Source organism: Vitis vinifera, chromosome 8 (assembly GCF_030704535.1).
Source record: "Vitis vinifera cultivar Pinot Noir 40024 chromosome 8, ASM3070453v1".
NCBI lineage: Eukaryota > Viridiplantae > Streptophyta > Magnoliopsida > Vitales > Vitaceae > Vitis > Vitis vinifera.
Genome location: NC_081812.1, coordinates 2,337,143 through 2,353,464, shown reverse-complemented (window position 1 = coordinate 2,353,464; position 16,322 = coordinate 2,337,143). Strand labels below are relative to the sequence as shown.

The 16,322-nt window shown below is 34.2% G+C and overlaps 1 protein-coding gene across 6 annotated transcripts in view; it reads right to left on the bottom strand.

Annotated features, from left to right (window-relative positions):
* Window positions 1–15,100, bottom strand: part of LOC100853402 (protein EMSY-LIKE 4) — a 29,553-nt gene extending 14,453 nt beyond the window's left edge. For 2 of the 6 annotated variants that reach the window (XM_010654881.3, XM_010654882.3), the window contains exons 1-5: window positions 14,887–15,073; window positions 12,199–12,401; window positions 11,916–12,025; window positions 11,435–11,627; window positions 2,572–2,802 (exon numbers count right to left, since the gene is read on the bottom strand). In XM_010654881.3, coding sequence (XP_010653183.1) covers window positions 2,572–2,802; window positions 11,435–11,627; window positions 11,916–12,025; window positions 12,199–12,401; window positions 14,887–14,914 — 765 coding nt within the window. In that variant the 5' untranslated portion in view covers window positions 14,915–15,073. Of the gene's footprint in view, window positions 1–2,571; window positions 2,803–11,434; window positions 11,628–11,915; window positions 12,026–12,198; window positions 12,402–14,886 lie in introns of all 6 variants that reach the window. The other 4 variants (XM_059738875.1, XM_010654879.3, XM_059738874.1 and 1 more) reach the window with 4 other exon arrangements.
* Window positions 15,101–16,322: the final 1,222 nt, after the last annotated feature.

Below are 16,322 nucleotides of genomic sequence, written 5' to 3'. Positions count from 1 at the left end.
ATGGGGGGGAGGAAACTAGGAGGGAAAAGTTCATTTAGTTAAATGGGACGCAGTCTGTACAGAAAAACACAAGGGAGGGCTAGGATTAAGGAGAATAGCCACTCTGAATAGAGCCTTGCTGGGCAAGTGGATTTGGAGGTTTGCTTGTGAAAAGGATAACCTTTGGAAACAAGTGATCACTACGAAATATGGGCAAGAGGATTATGGTTGGAGGTCAAAGAAGGCTAGTGGGGCGGCTGGAGTAGGGGTCTGGAAGGAGATTATGAAAGAATCTAATTGGTGCTGGGAAAATTTGGCCTTTATAGTTGGGAAGGGTTCAAAAATCAAATTTTGGAAACATAGTTGGTGCACTGACACTCCGTTGTCCCAATGCTTCAATCACCTCTTTGTCCTTGCCATGCATAGGGATGCTACGATTGAGGAGATGTGGGACCAGGATTCGGGCCAAGGAGATTGGAATCTCGTTTTTGTGAGGGACTTCAATGATTGGGAGTTGGATATGGTTGGGGAGCTGCTTCATACTTTGAGGGGTCATAGGCCCTCCTTGGAGGATGATTCAATTATGTGGAGGCAGGGAAGAAATGGTCTTTTCAGAGTCAAAGAAGCTTACAGGCTACTAGACAAGCCTAATGCCACAGTATTTCCCGCAAGGAGAATATGGGTGGATAGGGTGCCAACTAAAGTCTGCTTTTTTGCTTGGGAGGCTACGTGGGGGAAGGTGCTCACTCTGGATAGACTCCAGATAAGAGGGGTGCAACTCCCAAATTGTTGCTTTTTGTGTGGTTGTGAAGAAGAGAATGTAAATCATATTCTTTTACACTGTATAGTGACTAGAGCCCTTTGGGATATTATTTTTGGGTTGATAGATGTTAAGTGGGTCCTCCCAGAAACTGTAAAGGAGACTTTAATCTCCTGGAGGGGCTCATTTGTAGGGAAGAAAAGAAAAAAGATTTGGAAATTCATTCCGTTATGTATTTTTTGGACGGTTTGGAAGGAGAGGAATAGATTAGCCTTTAGGGGGGGTGCGTTGAATATTCAGAAATTAAAGAATTCTTTTGTCTGTAACTTGTGGAATTGGGCCAAAGTGTATTTAGGTGAGGAGTCTTTCTCCCTTATAGGTTTTTTGGAGTGGATAGCTTCCACTTAAGGGGAGGTAGTTCTTTTTGGTCCTTTTTCTCTTTTTGAGGCTTTAGCCGTCTTGTATACTCCCTGTATGCTTTGTGGCGTTTAGCCTTTTCTAATGCATATCTTGTTTACTTATCAAAAAAAAAAAAAAATAAGTTGAGTTTTTCCCATGTCTATAACCTATTGAAGACAAACACAATCTAGATATCAACAAGCTTTTGAAAGAACTAAGGTTGTTTTGACTTCAATTAAGATGGTCACTCCAAAACTTGGTTTGCCATTACTCTTGTACGTCACTTCAACTCCTAAGTCTATTGGTTCACTCCTAACATAAGACGTGTCTGGCCTACAATAATTAAGACCCCACATAAATAATATCTAAAATAACCCTCTCTGTTTCTTATTTAAGAACAAACAAGTCTTATTTGGAACAATTTAAAAAATATTTCCTAATAGGTTAAACAAAATAAAATATTTCTAAAAGGTTAGATCTCCTTAAAAGATCTTTTAATTAGAACAAAAACCTTTATAATGCACCATTAGGAACCAAAATATTAGTCATGAAACTTCTTGAAATGTTATTAAGGAAATTTTTCTAGAAGGCTACTATGAAAATTTCCAAAGAATTATTTTGCCTTAGCCTTGATTCTTATAGATTTAAACAATCTTCTAAAACATGAAGAAAAAAAAAATCAATTTTTCTTGATAAAACAAGGTTGATGGGCCACTAACCATTCCTAGCATTACTCAAAAATAGGTTTGAAAATATATAGTTTAGAGATGCACCTATGGCACAAATAGCATTAAAAATATTTGGAAAGTGATACAATGCATCCTCTCTATACTTTTGAAAATTGCCCTCACAAGTGAGCACAAACAATAAGAGACATCAGCCTTGCATGGATATGGGTAAAGTCCAAATTTCATACTTTTCCAAGCATAAAAGTTAGAGAAATAGCACACAATATTATGAAAAAGTAAAAGATATTTCTGTCAATCAAACTTACTATAATTTTTTTCTCATTCTAAACACCATTCCAATGTATAACATACATCAAGCATCAGCCAAGCAAAATGGAACAAACCTCATACATGAAGCATCTCCCAAGCAAAACCAAGAATTTTTGCACATTTTTGTTGTTCTACTTCAATTTAAAAACATTATGCATTCCCAATTGTATTTAATAAAAATTATTTGAGCTTGGTGTAGCCATGCCTTCTATGAACAACATAAGCTTAACAAAGTTTTATGATAGAATGGATTCGAGGATTCAGGTAATGCAGTCCATCAATACCCAAATAATAACCACATAAATTCTACATCCAAGTGGTGCCAGTTTAATTAGCCTTTTAATTATCTGCAATTCAGCATCTAACTTCAATAGAAGTTCAAATATTTCAGCATCCAATGGAAATATATATAAAACTAGAAAAATCTAGTCTCACCTCTTGAATTAGCTTATCTGTTTCACGGATTTCAATAAGATCATATCTTTTCTTGAAATTACCACCATCAGGAGCATGAAAAGCCATCTTTGTTTGTGATGCCCCTGTAGCTCTACCTTTGATTGAAGATGGAGCCTGAATTTTATGACCAACTGCATTCATTGGCAGCCCAGCATTCCCACTGGAGAAAACAACCAATTCTCTGTGGTTTTCACCATCCTTCAATTTTGCCTAGACATAATCAAGGGACATCTGACATTACAAGCAAAAACAAAATGTGTTTTTTCCAAATCTTAATGAACTAATGAAGGCACTGAGCACAAATCTGATAATTATACAAATATACAACAAAGGATATAAATAAGCAACCGTGTATGGATACAAAAAGATTCAGCCTTTTTACTGTTTCAGAAATACAGAATCCTTACCAAAAAGGTCACCCGGATTGGCAGCAAGATTAGAACATATAAACTAAGGGCTGCTTCAAATTGACTCCAAGAAAGCACCTTATTAGAACTAATTTTGGAATTAGGTTATGGGAGAAAGGTAACAATCACCAATCTTAAAATCAGTTACCACTGGAACTCATAAAGCTCACAAGTCTAAAACATACATAATGATTGGCATATCCTAAATGAAAGAACGTCAATTTAGAAAGAAATTATAGGCTTATAGGTCATTGTTATTCTCATAACAATCCTGATGTTTAGAATATCAACAAAAACCAAAAAAAAGAGAGAGAGAGAGAGAGAAAAGTTCGACAGGATTTTAATAACAAAGACTCCAAATCCAAATTTTAGGTTAAATTATATCTACAGATTAATGTTGTTGCAATATGCAAAGATAAATATATTAATATGCAACTAAAAAAAGAAGTGGTGCAACCCAGGAACATGGGAAGTGTATAAAGGGCGCCCAAAGCCAGAAAGGAATAAATAAATAAATAAAAACAGCACCTCCTATTAACCAGAACTCAACCAGTCAATAAAATCTAACATAGACAAGCTCCTGCATCATGGGACTTTCTTGACTGAAACAATAAGGGATCACATGATATCTAGGGATTAATATGTGGATTGCAACCCAATAAGGAATACAAGGATCTAAATCTGAACATAACCTTTCATAGATCAAAATTCTAATTTCAAATTCTTATTCGATAGAGGAAAATTGGATTTCCATTCACTAAAGCCATGAACCTAATTTGAAACAGTTTAGAACTACATAAGTTGAATTATAAGTTGAACCAAATTAAATCACATATAGACCACAGTGATAGATGGAGATCCTATAGGCTGATGTCCCTTTCCTGAAGGAAGGGGTGTAGACAGAAAACATAACTAATTTTATTGACTTCTAATGTAATTTGTTGACTACATGATTCCAATGCTATTAAGGAAATTAGTCAAAATTCAAGTTTGATCAAGGTTCATGCCTATAAAAGGAAGAGGGAAAAGGGAGAGGAAAAATGAGACAAATTCACAGACTAGATAACTCAAAAAGTAAAAACAAAAATTTGATAGCTTTCAACTTCTTCAAATGTGTCTGTTAAGCTTCAAATGAATCCTACAAGCTCAACTTGATAAACAAGCCTTAGACCATATTATGTTTACTAATAGGATAGGATATACACATCCTATGATATTATTTCTAGCATCTTAATCTTTGGTGTTAAAAAAATGTTAAATCCCTCTCCTATTTAGCATTATATGGACAGCTCTCTGCACTTTATGTTAAATTTTATAAATAAAAATATCACATTGTGTTGAATAATAATATATTTAAAGCATTTTTTCTAGATATTAAATGACATATGAATTAAAACTATTTTAAGTGGTATATATATATTAATTAAAAACTTTTTGTTTCCAGGAGTGATTAACATGAAAAAAAAATCTAAAGTGAGAGAGAATGGATGGAAGCAATGAACTTTTTTTCTTTTTTTCTTTTTTTGATAGGGAAAGATAAAATATATTAATAGTGCCTAACAAAAGGGCACACAAAATTATACACTTTGCGTACAAAGGCACGAAAAGGCCAACTAAGTTGAGAGATAAACAAAAAACAACTCCCCCACCTCACTTGGAGCTCAGCCAATCAATGGAGTCCAACATGGACAAAGAGCTATCACCTACATACACTCAAACCCACCCTCAAAAAATATACATGAACGATTGCTTGATAACTTAGTCCTCTTTTCCAAAATTTTCAAAAGCTTTCCTGTTTCTTTCTTTTCAGATGGTCGAAAATAAGCACAAAGGAGTAGCTTTTCAAGTTTTCTTCCTCACAAAAGATCCAAGTCATCTTAAGAGGGTCTCTCTTACTATGGAGTGCATCACCCACTCAATCCCAAATAAAGAAAAAGCAATTTGTCACAACATAACTGCTTTTGATTAGCAAAGGAGGATATGATCAATGGTTTGTGTTTCTCCTTTGCACAAATAGCATCTATTTAAGATTCATCATCCCCTTCTTTTAAGCCAATACAACGTCAATATCTTCCCTTATGTAGCTTCCCACATGAAAAAGCCCGCCCTCATCAGAACCCAAGGATTCCAAACCATACTTATAGGGAATGCCACAAATCTTTCAATGTATAAGAAGGAATAAAGAGATTTAACTAAGAAATTGTCACATCTTGTGTTCTACCAAACCATCTTATCCTCCATATCTCAAAAATTGACTATGCTTGTAATCTCTTGAAAAAAACCTCTACCTTGTTTATTTCCCAATCATAGTCTTGTGAATTTAGAGTTCCAACACCCATCCTCCCCATTCTGCTCCCATAACTACCCAAACATCTTTAGTGGTGACTATTAAGAATAACACGGGGAAAGTCACACCTAAAGGTCCATCTCTACACCACTTATCCATCCAAAACTCCACCCTCTACCCATTTTCCACTTTGAAAACTATTCTACTCTTAAAGTCTTCCCACCCACATTTGATAGCTTCACCTCATACCCTTTCCTCAAGATGGAAGCAATGGATATACATGTGTGTGTGTGTGTGTGTGTGTACTTCCATGGAATTATTAAATCTCATGTAGAAGGTATATCAGAGAAAGGTTGAATAAGTTATCTCATTCTTTATTGTGGAAATCTTCAATTATTGTTCCAATTTCTAGGAGTTTTACAGCTATAAATAAGTTGCCTTTATTTGGTTTGGTAATTTCTATAGTAAGGAGATTCTTGTAACATGTTACCTGATATCATAGGCAAATTGTTTCCTAAAATTAGTGAGTCTTTCTAGGTAAGTTAGTAACTGTATCCTATGAATAATGGGATGGTATTTTCCGCCACTCCATTATTTATAGTAGTGTATTTTCTTCTTTATTAAAGAAATGGAAAATAGAATTATTTTTCCTTCTCATATTTCTTCATGGTATCAGAGCCTCCTCTGAAACCTTAGTTTTCCAAATGACAAAATACGAAATGGCCACAGAAAGGCAACGCTCAATCTCCAAAGTCACCTCCAATAATGAAGTCACCGTCTCAAACAACAATGGAGGATCATATGGCAATCATCTTCCCATTACAGGACACAAACTGAATATGCACAACTATCTCCAGTGGTCCCAATCTGTCATGATGTTCATCTGCGGAAAAGGGAAAGATGATCATCTCGGTTGTAGTTCCTCCTAAGAAAGAAATCCAAAATTTAAATCATCGAAATCAAAAAATAACACAGTCATGCCCTGGCTTATCAACTCCATGATCAATGATATAGGAGAAAACTTTTTGCTCTATGGAACTACGAAGGAAATATGGGATACAGCTAAGGAGACCTACTGCAGCAATGAAAATACATCAAAATTGTTTGAAATTGAAAGTATTCTCCATGACCTATATCAAGGAGACATGTCCATCACTCAATACTTCAACACACTCACACGTCACTGGCAACAGTTGGACATGTTCAAAGAACATGATTGGGACTACCCAGAAGATGGAATCAGGTATAAGAAGATCATCAAAAAGAGAAAAAGATTCAAGTTTTTTATGAGACTCATTAAGAATCTTGATGAAGTTCGAGGGACGTTGTTGGGATCAAAGCTTCTACCTTATCTGAGAAACCTTCTTAAAAGTCCACAGAGAAGAGAGCCGATAAAAGAAAATGACGGGATCACAAAATGCCACACCTACCATAGAAAATTCTGCCCTTGTTGCTTGAGGGATTCAGCACCATAGCAATGATAATTGGCAAAAAAAAGGACGATCATGGTGTGATCACTATCACAGACCTGGACACCCCAAAGAAACCTGTTGGAAGATTCATGGTAAACCAGCAGATTGGAAGCCTACACGTCCTTCTATTGACAAAGAAAGTCATGGCAATTTGGTCTCAATTGATGGGAACTCCACACCATCTAAACCTAGTCTTTCCAGCAAAGAACAACTGAAAGTTCTGCAAAAAACGTTCAATCAATCACAACAAGCTCGTGTCACCTCTGAAATTGGAACTAGGTCCTTGGCACAAAAAGGTAATTTTTTAAATGCCTTAACTGTTTAATAAAGAGAAGATGAGTCCATGGATTGTGGACTCAGGAGCATCAAACCATATGACTAGAAATGCTAATATTTTCCACAAATATAGCCCATGACATGAAAATTTTACTATCAGGATAACAGATGGATCTCTCTCAAAGGTGGTTGGTATAGGCTTTATTATTATTTCAAAGAATCTAACCCTGGATTCTGTTCCTTATGTTCCAAATTTGGACTGTAATCTACTGTCTATTAGCAAACTCACTTGAGAACTCAGTTGTGTTACTAAATTTTTCCCAAACTCTTAAAAAGGTCAGTTTCATAAAAGCTCTTTTTCAGTTGATAATTCTGATAATGATAGTGCAGAAATGTTGCGGCACTATAGGTTAGGTCATCCAAATTTCTTATACCTAGAGAAACTTTTTCCTTCATTATTCAATAATAAAAGTCCAAAATTTTTCATTGTGAAATTTGTCAATTTTCAAAACATGTCCATAATTCCTACCCCAATCAACCATAGAAAGTGTCTTGTCCTTTCCCAATGATCCATAGTGACGTGTGGGGGCCTTCTCTAATCAAAAATATCACCAGAACTCGATGGTTGATATCTTTTGTTGATAATCACACTAGGATTACATGGCTATTTCTCATGAAAGAAAAATCAAAAGCTGGTTAGAATTTTAAAATTTTCAACAATATGATTCAAACTCAATTCCAAACCAAAATACAAGTGTTAAGAGCTAACAATGCAAAAGAGTACTTCAAATCAATCATTGGTGATTATCTCTTAAGTTAGAGCATAGTACATCAAAGTTCTTGTGTAGATACTCCTCAACAAAATGGGGTCGTTGAAAGAAAAAATAGACATCTTCTAGAAGTTGCTAGATCACTACTGTTCTCTACATATGTTCCAAAACATTTATAGGGTGAGGCAGTTCTTACAGTAGCTTATCTTATAAATAGAATGCCTTCTCTCGAGTTTTAAACTTCCAAAATCCTTGCCAAGTTCTTCTCAATTTGTATCCTAGAACTCGAATTATTTCCACCCTGGAAGTGTTCGAGTACTCTACATTTGTTCACATACATCAACAAAACCGAAACAATCTTGATCCAAACAATCAAGTGCATATTCATTAGGTACTCTCCAAATCAAAAAGGGTACAAGTGTTATTCACCAATCACAAAAAAATACTACAACTCTATGAATGTCACATTTTTTGAACAACCTTACTATCTCAAATCTGATAATCAGGGGGAGAATTACACACAGGAATACCAGCTTTAGGATATTGAAGCCAATATTCCAAACTTGTCTCACAATCCTTCAAATTCATACACTAACCCTATTCTCAAATTCCTCAAGTTGAATCACTAAAGTATGTCCTCGACTTACAAAAGGAAATAGGGATGCTCAGGTGCAAGCCTGCTAATACTCCGATGGATTGAACAACTAAACTAGGAGCAAAAGAAGACAGTGCACATGTAGACAAAGGCAGATACAAAGACTAATGGGAAAACTCATATCTTTCTCACACTAAACCCGACATCAATTTTTCTACTAGTGTGGTAAGTCAATTCATGAACAATCCAACCAAAGAACACATGGAGGGTTATACATCAAATCCTAAGATACCCAAAGATGACACCAAGGAAGGTTTTATACTTCAAGAAGACGTCAAGCAAAGATATTGAAAACTTCATTGATGTTGATTGGGTCAATTTAGTTACTGACCGTAGATCATCATCTAGATATTGGACCTATGTGTGGGTAAATCTAGTTACATGGCGAAGAAAGAAACAAATTGTTGTGTCAAGGAGTAGTACAGAATTTAACTTTAGAGGCATAGCACACAACATGTGTGAAGGAATGAGGCTGAGAAGGGTACTAAGAGAATTAAGTATCTCAGTTGAGAAACCTATGAAGATGTTTTGTGACAATCAGTCTGCTATAAGCATTGCTAAGAACCCAATTCATCATGACAAGATGAAACATGTAGAGGCAAATCATCACTTCATAAAGGAAAAAATAAAGGGATAATTCAGTTGGTAGACAAACCAACATGCCTTCAAATAGCAAATATCCTCACCAAAGCTCTATTGGGGATCAACTTTGAAGATTTTAATACCCAGCTAGGCTTGATCAACATCTAGAACCTAGCTTAAGGGGGAGTGTGGAAATCTTTCAGCTATTGTTCTAATTTCTAGGAGTTTAACAGTTGTAAATTGGTTGCTTTTATTTGGCTTAATATTTTCTATAATAAGGAGATTCTAGTAGCATGTTACCTAATCTCATAGGCAGATTGTTTCCTAAAATTTGTGAGTCTTTCTAGGTAAGTTAGTAGTTGTATCTTGTGAATAATGGGATGGTATTTTCAGCCACTCCATTATTCATTGCAGTGTATTTTCTTCTCCATTCAAAAAATGGAAAATAGAATCATTTTTGTTTCTCATATTTCTTCATTTATCCTTTCTCATTGTAAACCAAATATGAAATAGAATAGCAATGTATTTTCTTCTCAAGAACTGGAAAATAGAATCATTTTTCCTTCTCATATTTCTTCATTTATCCTATCTTACTGTTAACCAAATATGAAATAGAATACCCTATCTCACTTGTTATACTATCCTATATCATGTCCAATGAACCAAACTTGACCTTAGTGTGCAGAAATAGAAAACCTCCCTAGTCTAGTTTTCTTAAGATGACAACTATTCTAGTTGTTAGCATTTGGCAGATATGGCAGTTCAAAATCTAAACTTGTGATGCATCTTTTAAGACCACACTAAAAATGAGTTTATAATGTGCAAAGAGTAAGAAGATAAGTTCAACAACTAAAATTTAAACCTTGGAGGCTCTCATTCTCTTTGTTTAAGAGAGTTAGTGGATTTTGATACAAAGTATGGGGGTTCTGTTGATTTTAGAAATTCCAATCAGGATTTCAAAATTTTCAAACAAGCATCTCTTTTTTATCAAATTGGCATTTAGACAAAGATATGCCAATTAGGACACAAAAAGGAGATTTTAATTTTTATAGTGGTCCAACTCAACTCAATTCCAAACCATACTTGAAATTCCTTAGGATACGGATTAAAATGGCAAACAATGTTTGAGAAACATTTTTATGATGTGGCCAGAAAACTTGACCAAAATTTTCTTCTTGGTCAATATAAAAAAACTACAATCAAGACCCGCCCTACCCATCCAAATTCCTTTTACCAGTTTGCTAGGGACTAATTTCATTGATCTCATTATTTAGGCAGAAAACAAAGTAGTTTGGCTAAAATCTAGACAATGACTAATGAAGGTTACTTTAAGAAGCAAAAACAATTAGTCATCTCAGAACATGGATTGGTACCAATTAGGGGGTATTAGCATTAATTACAACCTATGCTACAAGAACAGTTCAACAGAGGACATGTGTCCTATCAAAGGCCATTTCTAATCAAACACGTATAAACACATGTTGAACACATCACACGGGATTTGAGAATCTTAATACAAAATGTTGAATATTGATCAAAGAGACAAACACATTGTCTAAATAGAGACAAGGAATATATAGAGGAATGCAATTGTAAAGGGGAAAAAAATTAAATATACTTTACCCCTTTAACCTTTAGCATGTTTTGCACTTTGTCCCCTTACATTCAAAACCCAACGCGTTTCCCCCTAAACTTGTTAAAGAGCAACGCTTTATCCCCTAAACTTGTTTAAAAGTCAATAAGCAGTTTGTTAAGTCAAAAAAAACAAAGCTGAAATACAAAGAAAAATACTAGTCCAAATTCGAAGTTGTCACACTTCACAGCTACATGTGAAAATCAAGAAGAGTCGTGTGAACAGCTCTCTAAAAACAAAAATCAAAACTGTTGATTATCATATTTTGAAAGCATTTGAGAAATTTCACTTCAAAGTTGCTAATTCAAAACTAATTCTATCTAAGTTCGAACCAGTGTTCAAACTTGAACACAAAAAAGAGCAATCTCTTTTATAATTTTATGGAGAGTTTGTAATTGAGGGCAAAGTGTTGCTCTTTAGCAAACTTGAGGGGCAAAATGTTGGGTCTTAAATGTGAAGGAGTAAAGTGTAAAACGCGCCAAAGGTTGAGGGCGCAAAGTATATTTAACCCAAAAAATATATATAGTACTAAGTAGCACTATGTAAATATGGTTCAAGGCATTCTTAGGTTTCACATAGAGAAAAGAAAGTAGTTTTTAGTATGATTGTAGCAATATCGCATGCATAGGTTAGTTCGCGTTCATCTTCCAATCCAGCTAACCCTCCCAACTATACATATAAGTTGAAGCTATTCTACAGAAAGGGAAGAAATGATAGCGCAACATAAAAATTCATCTAGAGCACATGATTTTCTATTTACCGGCACAGAAGCAGGATCAGCTGGTGAAGAAGGCTGACCGTGTGATATATATTTCTGAGACATTGGAACAGATGTATGTGAAGTCTTCAGTTTTTTCTGTGCAGCATATCTTTCTGAACTAGGAACAATACCAGCAGTGTTCATTTTAGAGGGGGGTGGTTCTTGAGCGTAGGAAGTACCCTTCCGCCATTCCCTGTAACATATATAGTAAAAGAGGTAATAAGTAAAATCCTTGTACAGAGACATCATCCCTCATAACTAGGACCTCCTGAATGAAAGATATTAAAAGGAGGCCATATGATTTATAAGATAACAAAATATAAGGAAAACAATGTTCTTATGAGTTTATATAAAAGTTCAAATGAATGGTATGTGGATAACATTTTTCCAATTAATAGGATAACATTATTCATTCTGCTTTGGAATGAAAGAACATGGTTTTATAATTGTATAGCACTGCTCTGAATAGAATTATGAGCACCTTATCATTCTGATGGATTCATTTGAATCTATTTTCATAAGGAGTTCTCGATGTTCTATATCTGTAACATTGAGCTCCTTCCGCAGCTCCGTAATAAGCCCTTCCTTACCCTGCAAATCAAGGATGATTTTTTTACAAGTGAGGTAATATCCAAAATGCTACCCGTGTAACCTAAACAAACCTGAAAAGGAGTAAGTTTTAACTGCTAGAATTAACTCCATGCCCTCTTTTGAAATCACTAAAAATACTGGGAAAATGCCAATCAAAAAAGCTTGAAGCATACCCAGGAAAGAACACTAGATTGAGCAATGAAAGCCCTCAAGACAGCGTTGTATGCTTCCATCTCCATTCTATGAATTTCACAAGTCACGTCCATATTATCCCTTCCATGTGATTCTTTTACTCTAGCCATTTTTGTACTTCCATAAGCTCGATGGCATCTGGAACTGTTAGTACGTTGCATTTGAAGACCTTTGCAGGTTCCTGCTGAACACACCACAATATAAACTAATGCTTTTAAGAAATTCTTATGTAAATTATAACAAAAGAAGCTAAAAAATACATTTTGAGTTGCTAGGGAGCCTGCTCAGCAGCAGAAAACAGAATCCCCTTCCAGTTTTTGAAATAGAAATTTCAAAAATGACATGGAAAACCTTTTTGCTAGGTTGTTTCCAGGAATTATTTCTAAAAACATGTTTAAGAAACAGTTCCTGAAAATAAATCATTTAAGAGTCAAGATACTATTTCTCCTATTTTAAAAAATGCCAGCCCTTTTAACAACTGAGGATGATCCAAAAGTGAACATGTTCTTAGTTTTCATTCTCAAAAATTTGAACATTCTTCAAAAATCTATTTTCACTTCTGCAGCCAAACAAACCCAAATTGTTAAACATCAAAGGCTGATTGGTAGCAAAACGAGAATTAATTTTTTTTAAATTTGTTCTCATTTCTGAACAATGTTCTTAAATTTTCCATTCTTGAAAGGGTTATAATTGTTTAAACCCTGCCAAAACACCCTTTCTGCTGTAGATTCTGTTTTCCCAAAGATAAATGAAAAACCTAACTCCACCAAGCTAAATATCAAAATAAGGCTTACTTTGAGTGTTGATTCGTGTTTTATTCCACTTCCATTTTCCAAGCAAATGAAAGAAATCTTATGACCCAAGGAGAAGATGCAAATTCGAATCCCTTTCCCATTACACTCTCCCATTTTATATAGACTACAAAATAGAAATAGAAACTTAATAAAATAGAATCTAAATAAAATAAAAACCAAAGGATCCTTTATTCCCTAAACTAAATAGAAACTAATTAGGAATAGAAACTAAATAAAATATAAACTAATCTTGAGGATCCTTTATTTCCTAAACTAATTAGGAATAGAAACCAAAGATTGAAGGATCCTAGGGATCCTTTATTCAAGTAGTAACATTCCCTCCTCCATCAAAAGAAGCCTTGTCATAAAGACTAAAATTGTGGAAACTTTTGTTAAATCTTGTAAGCATCTTCCCATGTTGCGTCTCTTAGAAGCAAGTTGGACAACGGTTCTATTGTTCCTTTTCGATTTTATTTTTCTCAAGCCTCCCTGATATTATTTTCAACTTCACATGTCACGTCCACTTCACTTTCATGACCATCTAATAAAAAAATTTGCTTCCTTTTACATTTATGACCAGGTTCATGCTTCTCATCACAATAATAACAAAGCCTTTTTTCCCTAGCTAAAATCCTCTTAATGGGTGGTAATTGGTTATTCCAATTCATTATAATTTCCATAGAGTTCACTGTACTCTCCCCTACTTTCGTTAGAATCCTTGACTTCCTTGAGAATTGCCTCCATTGTCCCTTCTTACAACAAGGCTAACCCAATGGTTTGGGCTAGTGTGTTCGGTCAAAATATGGTGACTTGATTTTTAATTGCCTATTTTAAGCCACTAATGAAACATTGAACAATAAATTACCTCTGACAACCCGCTAATTCCTGGCCATCAACGCTTCAAACTGCTCATGCCCTAACCGTAGAAGCCTATTTCATTTTGGTTTTTTGCCCAATAAGGCTATCATAGACACTAGGGGCCAAACCTAAAAACAACATCTATAGAAAACTGTGTCCAATTGATTTCCTTGTTACTAGCCTCGTACCCTTAAAACCATTCCAAGGCCCTTCCTTCTAAATGTAAGGAAGCCAATCCTACCTTCTCTTGGTCCCCAATTCCATTAATTTTTTAAAAATCTGTCACATTTGTAAATCCACCCACTATAATTCTCACCTTCAAAATTTGGAAAATTGAGTTTGGAAAACTTAGTTTGAAAGGAGCTTGTACAGTATGAGTGATAGTTTGTCCCACTTCTATTGATTGAAGCATTGTTCCCATTACATGATTCCTCTATTCTTGAAGTCATGTGTTCAAATTTTAGGTTTGTGGCTGCAACCATTTTCGACAGTTCTGATAAGGTGGCTGCTTGTTTATCCGATGATTCCTTCAACTGTTTAACAGTACCTTCAAGAATATATTTTTCGTGCCCTCTAGTCCCTTCTGCCATGATTGATGCCAAGACCGTGCTTTGATACCAAGACCCAAGAGAAGATGCAATTTTCTTATTGAGAACAATTTTCTATCCCTTTCCCATTACATACTCCCTATTTTATATAGACTACTGAATATAAATAGAAACCGAATAAAATTGAATCTAAATAAAATAAAAACTAATACTAAGGATCCTTTATTCCCTAAACTAAATAGAAACTAAATAAAATATAAACTAATCCTAGGGATGAGGGATCCTAGGATCCTTTATTCCGGTCGTAACAAGTAACGAGAAACCAAAGGAAAAAACTTAAACATCACTTTTAGGCATGTTTCCTTTCCTTTCCCAAGACTCAAAACTTCTGAGTTGTAGAGAAAATTTGAAGAACGCCAAAACCTAGTTTTCCTTAGTTTTATCGGGAACCAAACAAGATAGAACATACCTAGGGCATTGTGCCCGGTGTAATCCATGTGAAGAGTAGGCACTCCGGCGCCCTCCGGTGACTATGTTAGCAACGCCTATCCTCTCAATTTTCCGGCGGTCGTCTCCAGCCTTTTGCTTCTACTGGTTTTATTTATCATTTTCAAAGTCAGTAACATTCATTAGAGTGTTTTATGGAAAGTGTTTTCAATTGAAATAATATTTTGAAGTTTTTTTTTTTTTTTGGCAAAAATATCTATCCCTGAGTACTTAAAAATCTTTTCTAAATTTTATTAAATATTTTATTTTTCTTTAAAAATATTTTTATATTAAAAAAAAATTCAAAAATAATGTCAAACAAACTCTTAAATCCTACCATGATAGACATTTTTTTTTAAAACAAATAGAAAAACCGATAGGAAAAAACAAAAGCAATCAATTATTAAACACATGTATAGCTCATATTTCATTATTTAATAATAAAGTCACTTATTTTGTACTTTGATTCATCTCATTATATTTTAATTTTATTTATTTGTACCTTATTTTTTTATTTGTATCATGTTTTTGTATATTTGCACATTTATTCAATGGTCCAAATATTAACGTACATTTTTAATGGCTCGGATTTAAAGTTTGGTAGGTATCAATTCGATACTCGAGTATTTTCCTAACATTTGTTTACCATATCAATACTTATTGAACATGTAATTTGAACTATTGAGAGTGCATGGTAAAATCGGATCATTTGATGGAAGTACAAATAATGGGATCATGCTAAAAAAAAAAGTAGGATCAAATATAAATAATAAAACAAATGCACAAAATAATGAGGTAAACTCGATACAAAGCAATGAGACTTAAATATACAAATGTTGCGATTTGATTGATCATGTTTTTCCATATTTACTAATTTGGTATCATAATGAGACCTACTTTTTCATAAATTGAACTTAATGAAGTGAATTTACAAAAATTATATGTATTCTCACCATATTTTAGTTTGATTCTTATAATTTAAGATGACAGTTATAAACTATGCCCACATCTCTAATACATTATTTTCATTAACTATTTTTAGTGGAACAATTAGTCAATTTTTTAATTATAATTTTAAATGAGTTAGCACTTCCTATGAGTTTCGATAGTCTCCAATCAAATTCATACTGTTGATAACACTTATTGTTGAATAAATAATATTTTAATAAAATTAATTATATCATGTACATTAAGTTGCACAAGGCTACACTCTAGCATAAATAGACTATTTGTTTTTATTTGGGCTATTTAATTAATTATACCTTATATTATGAGCTAGTTAATTAAATAAGACTCAATGAACTATGTAATGTGACCTTAATCTATGCCTGGTGTTGTAGTCACTTAAATCCATAATTAATCTTTATAAACCCTTTTATAATTCAAGGTCAGACTAATTCTCACTCTTATACATTTTAA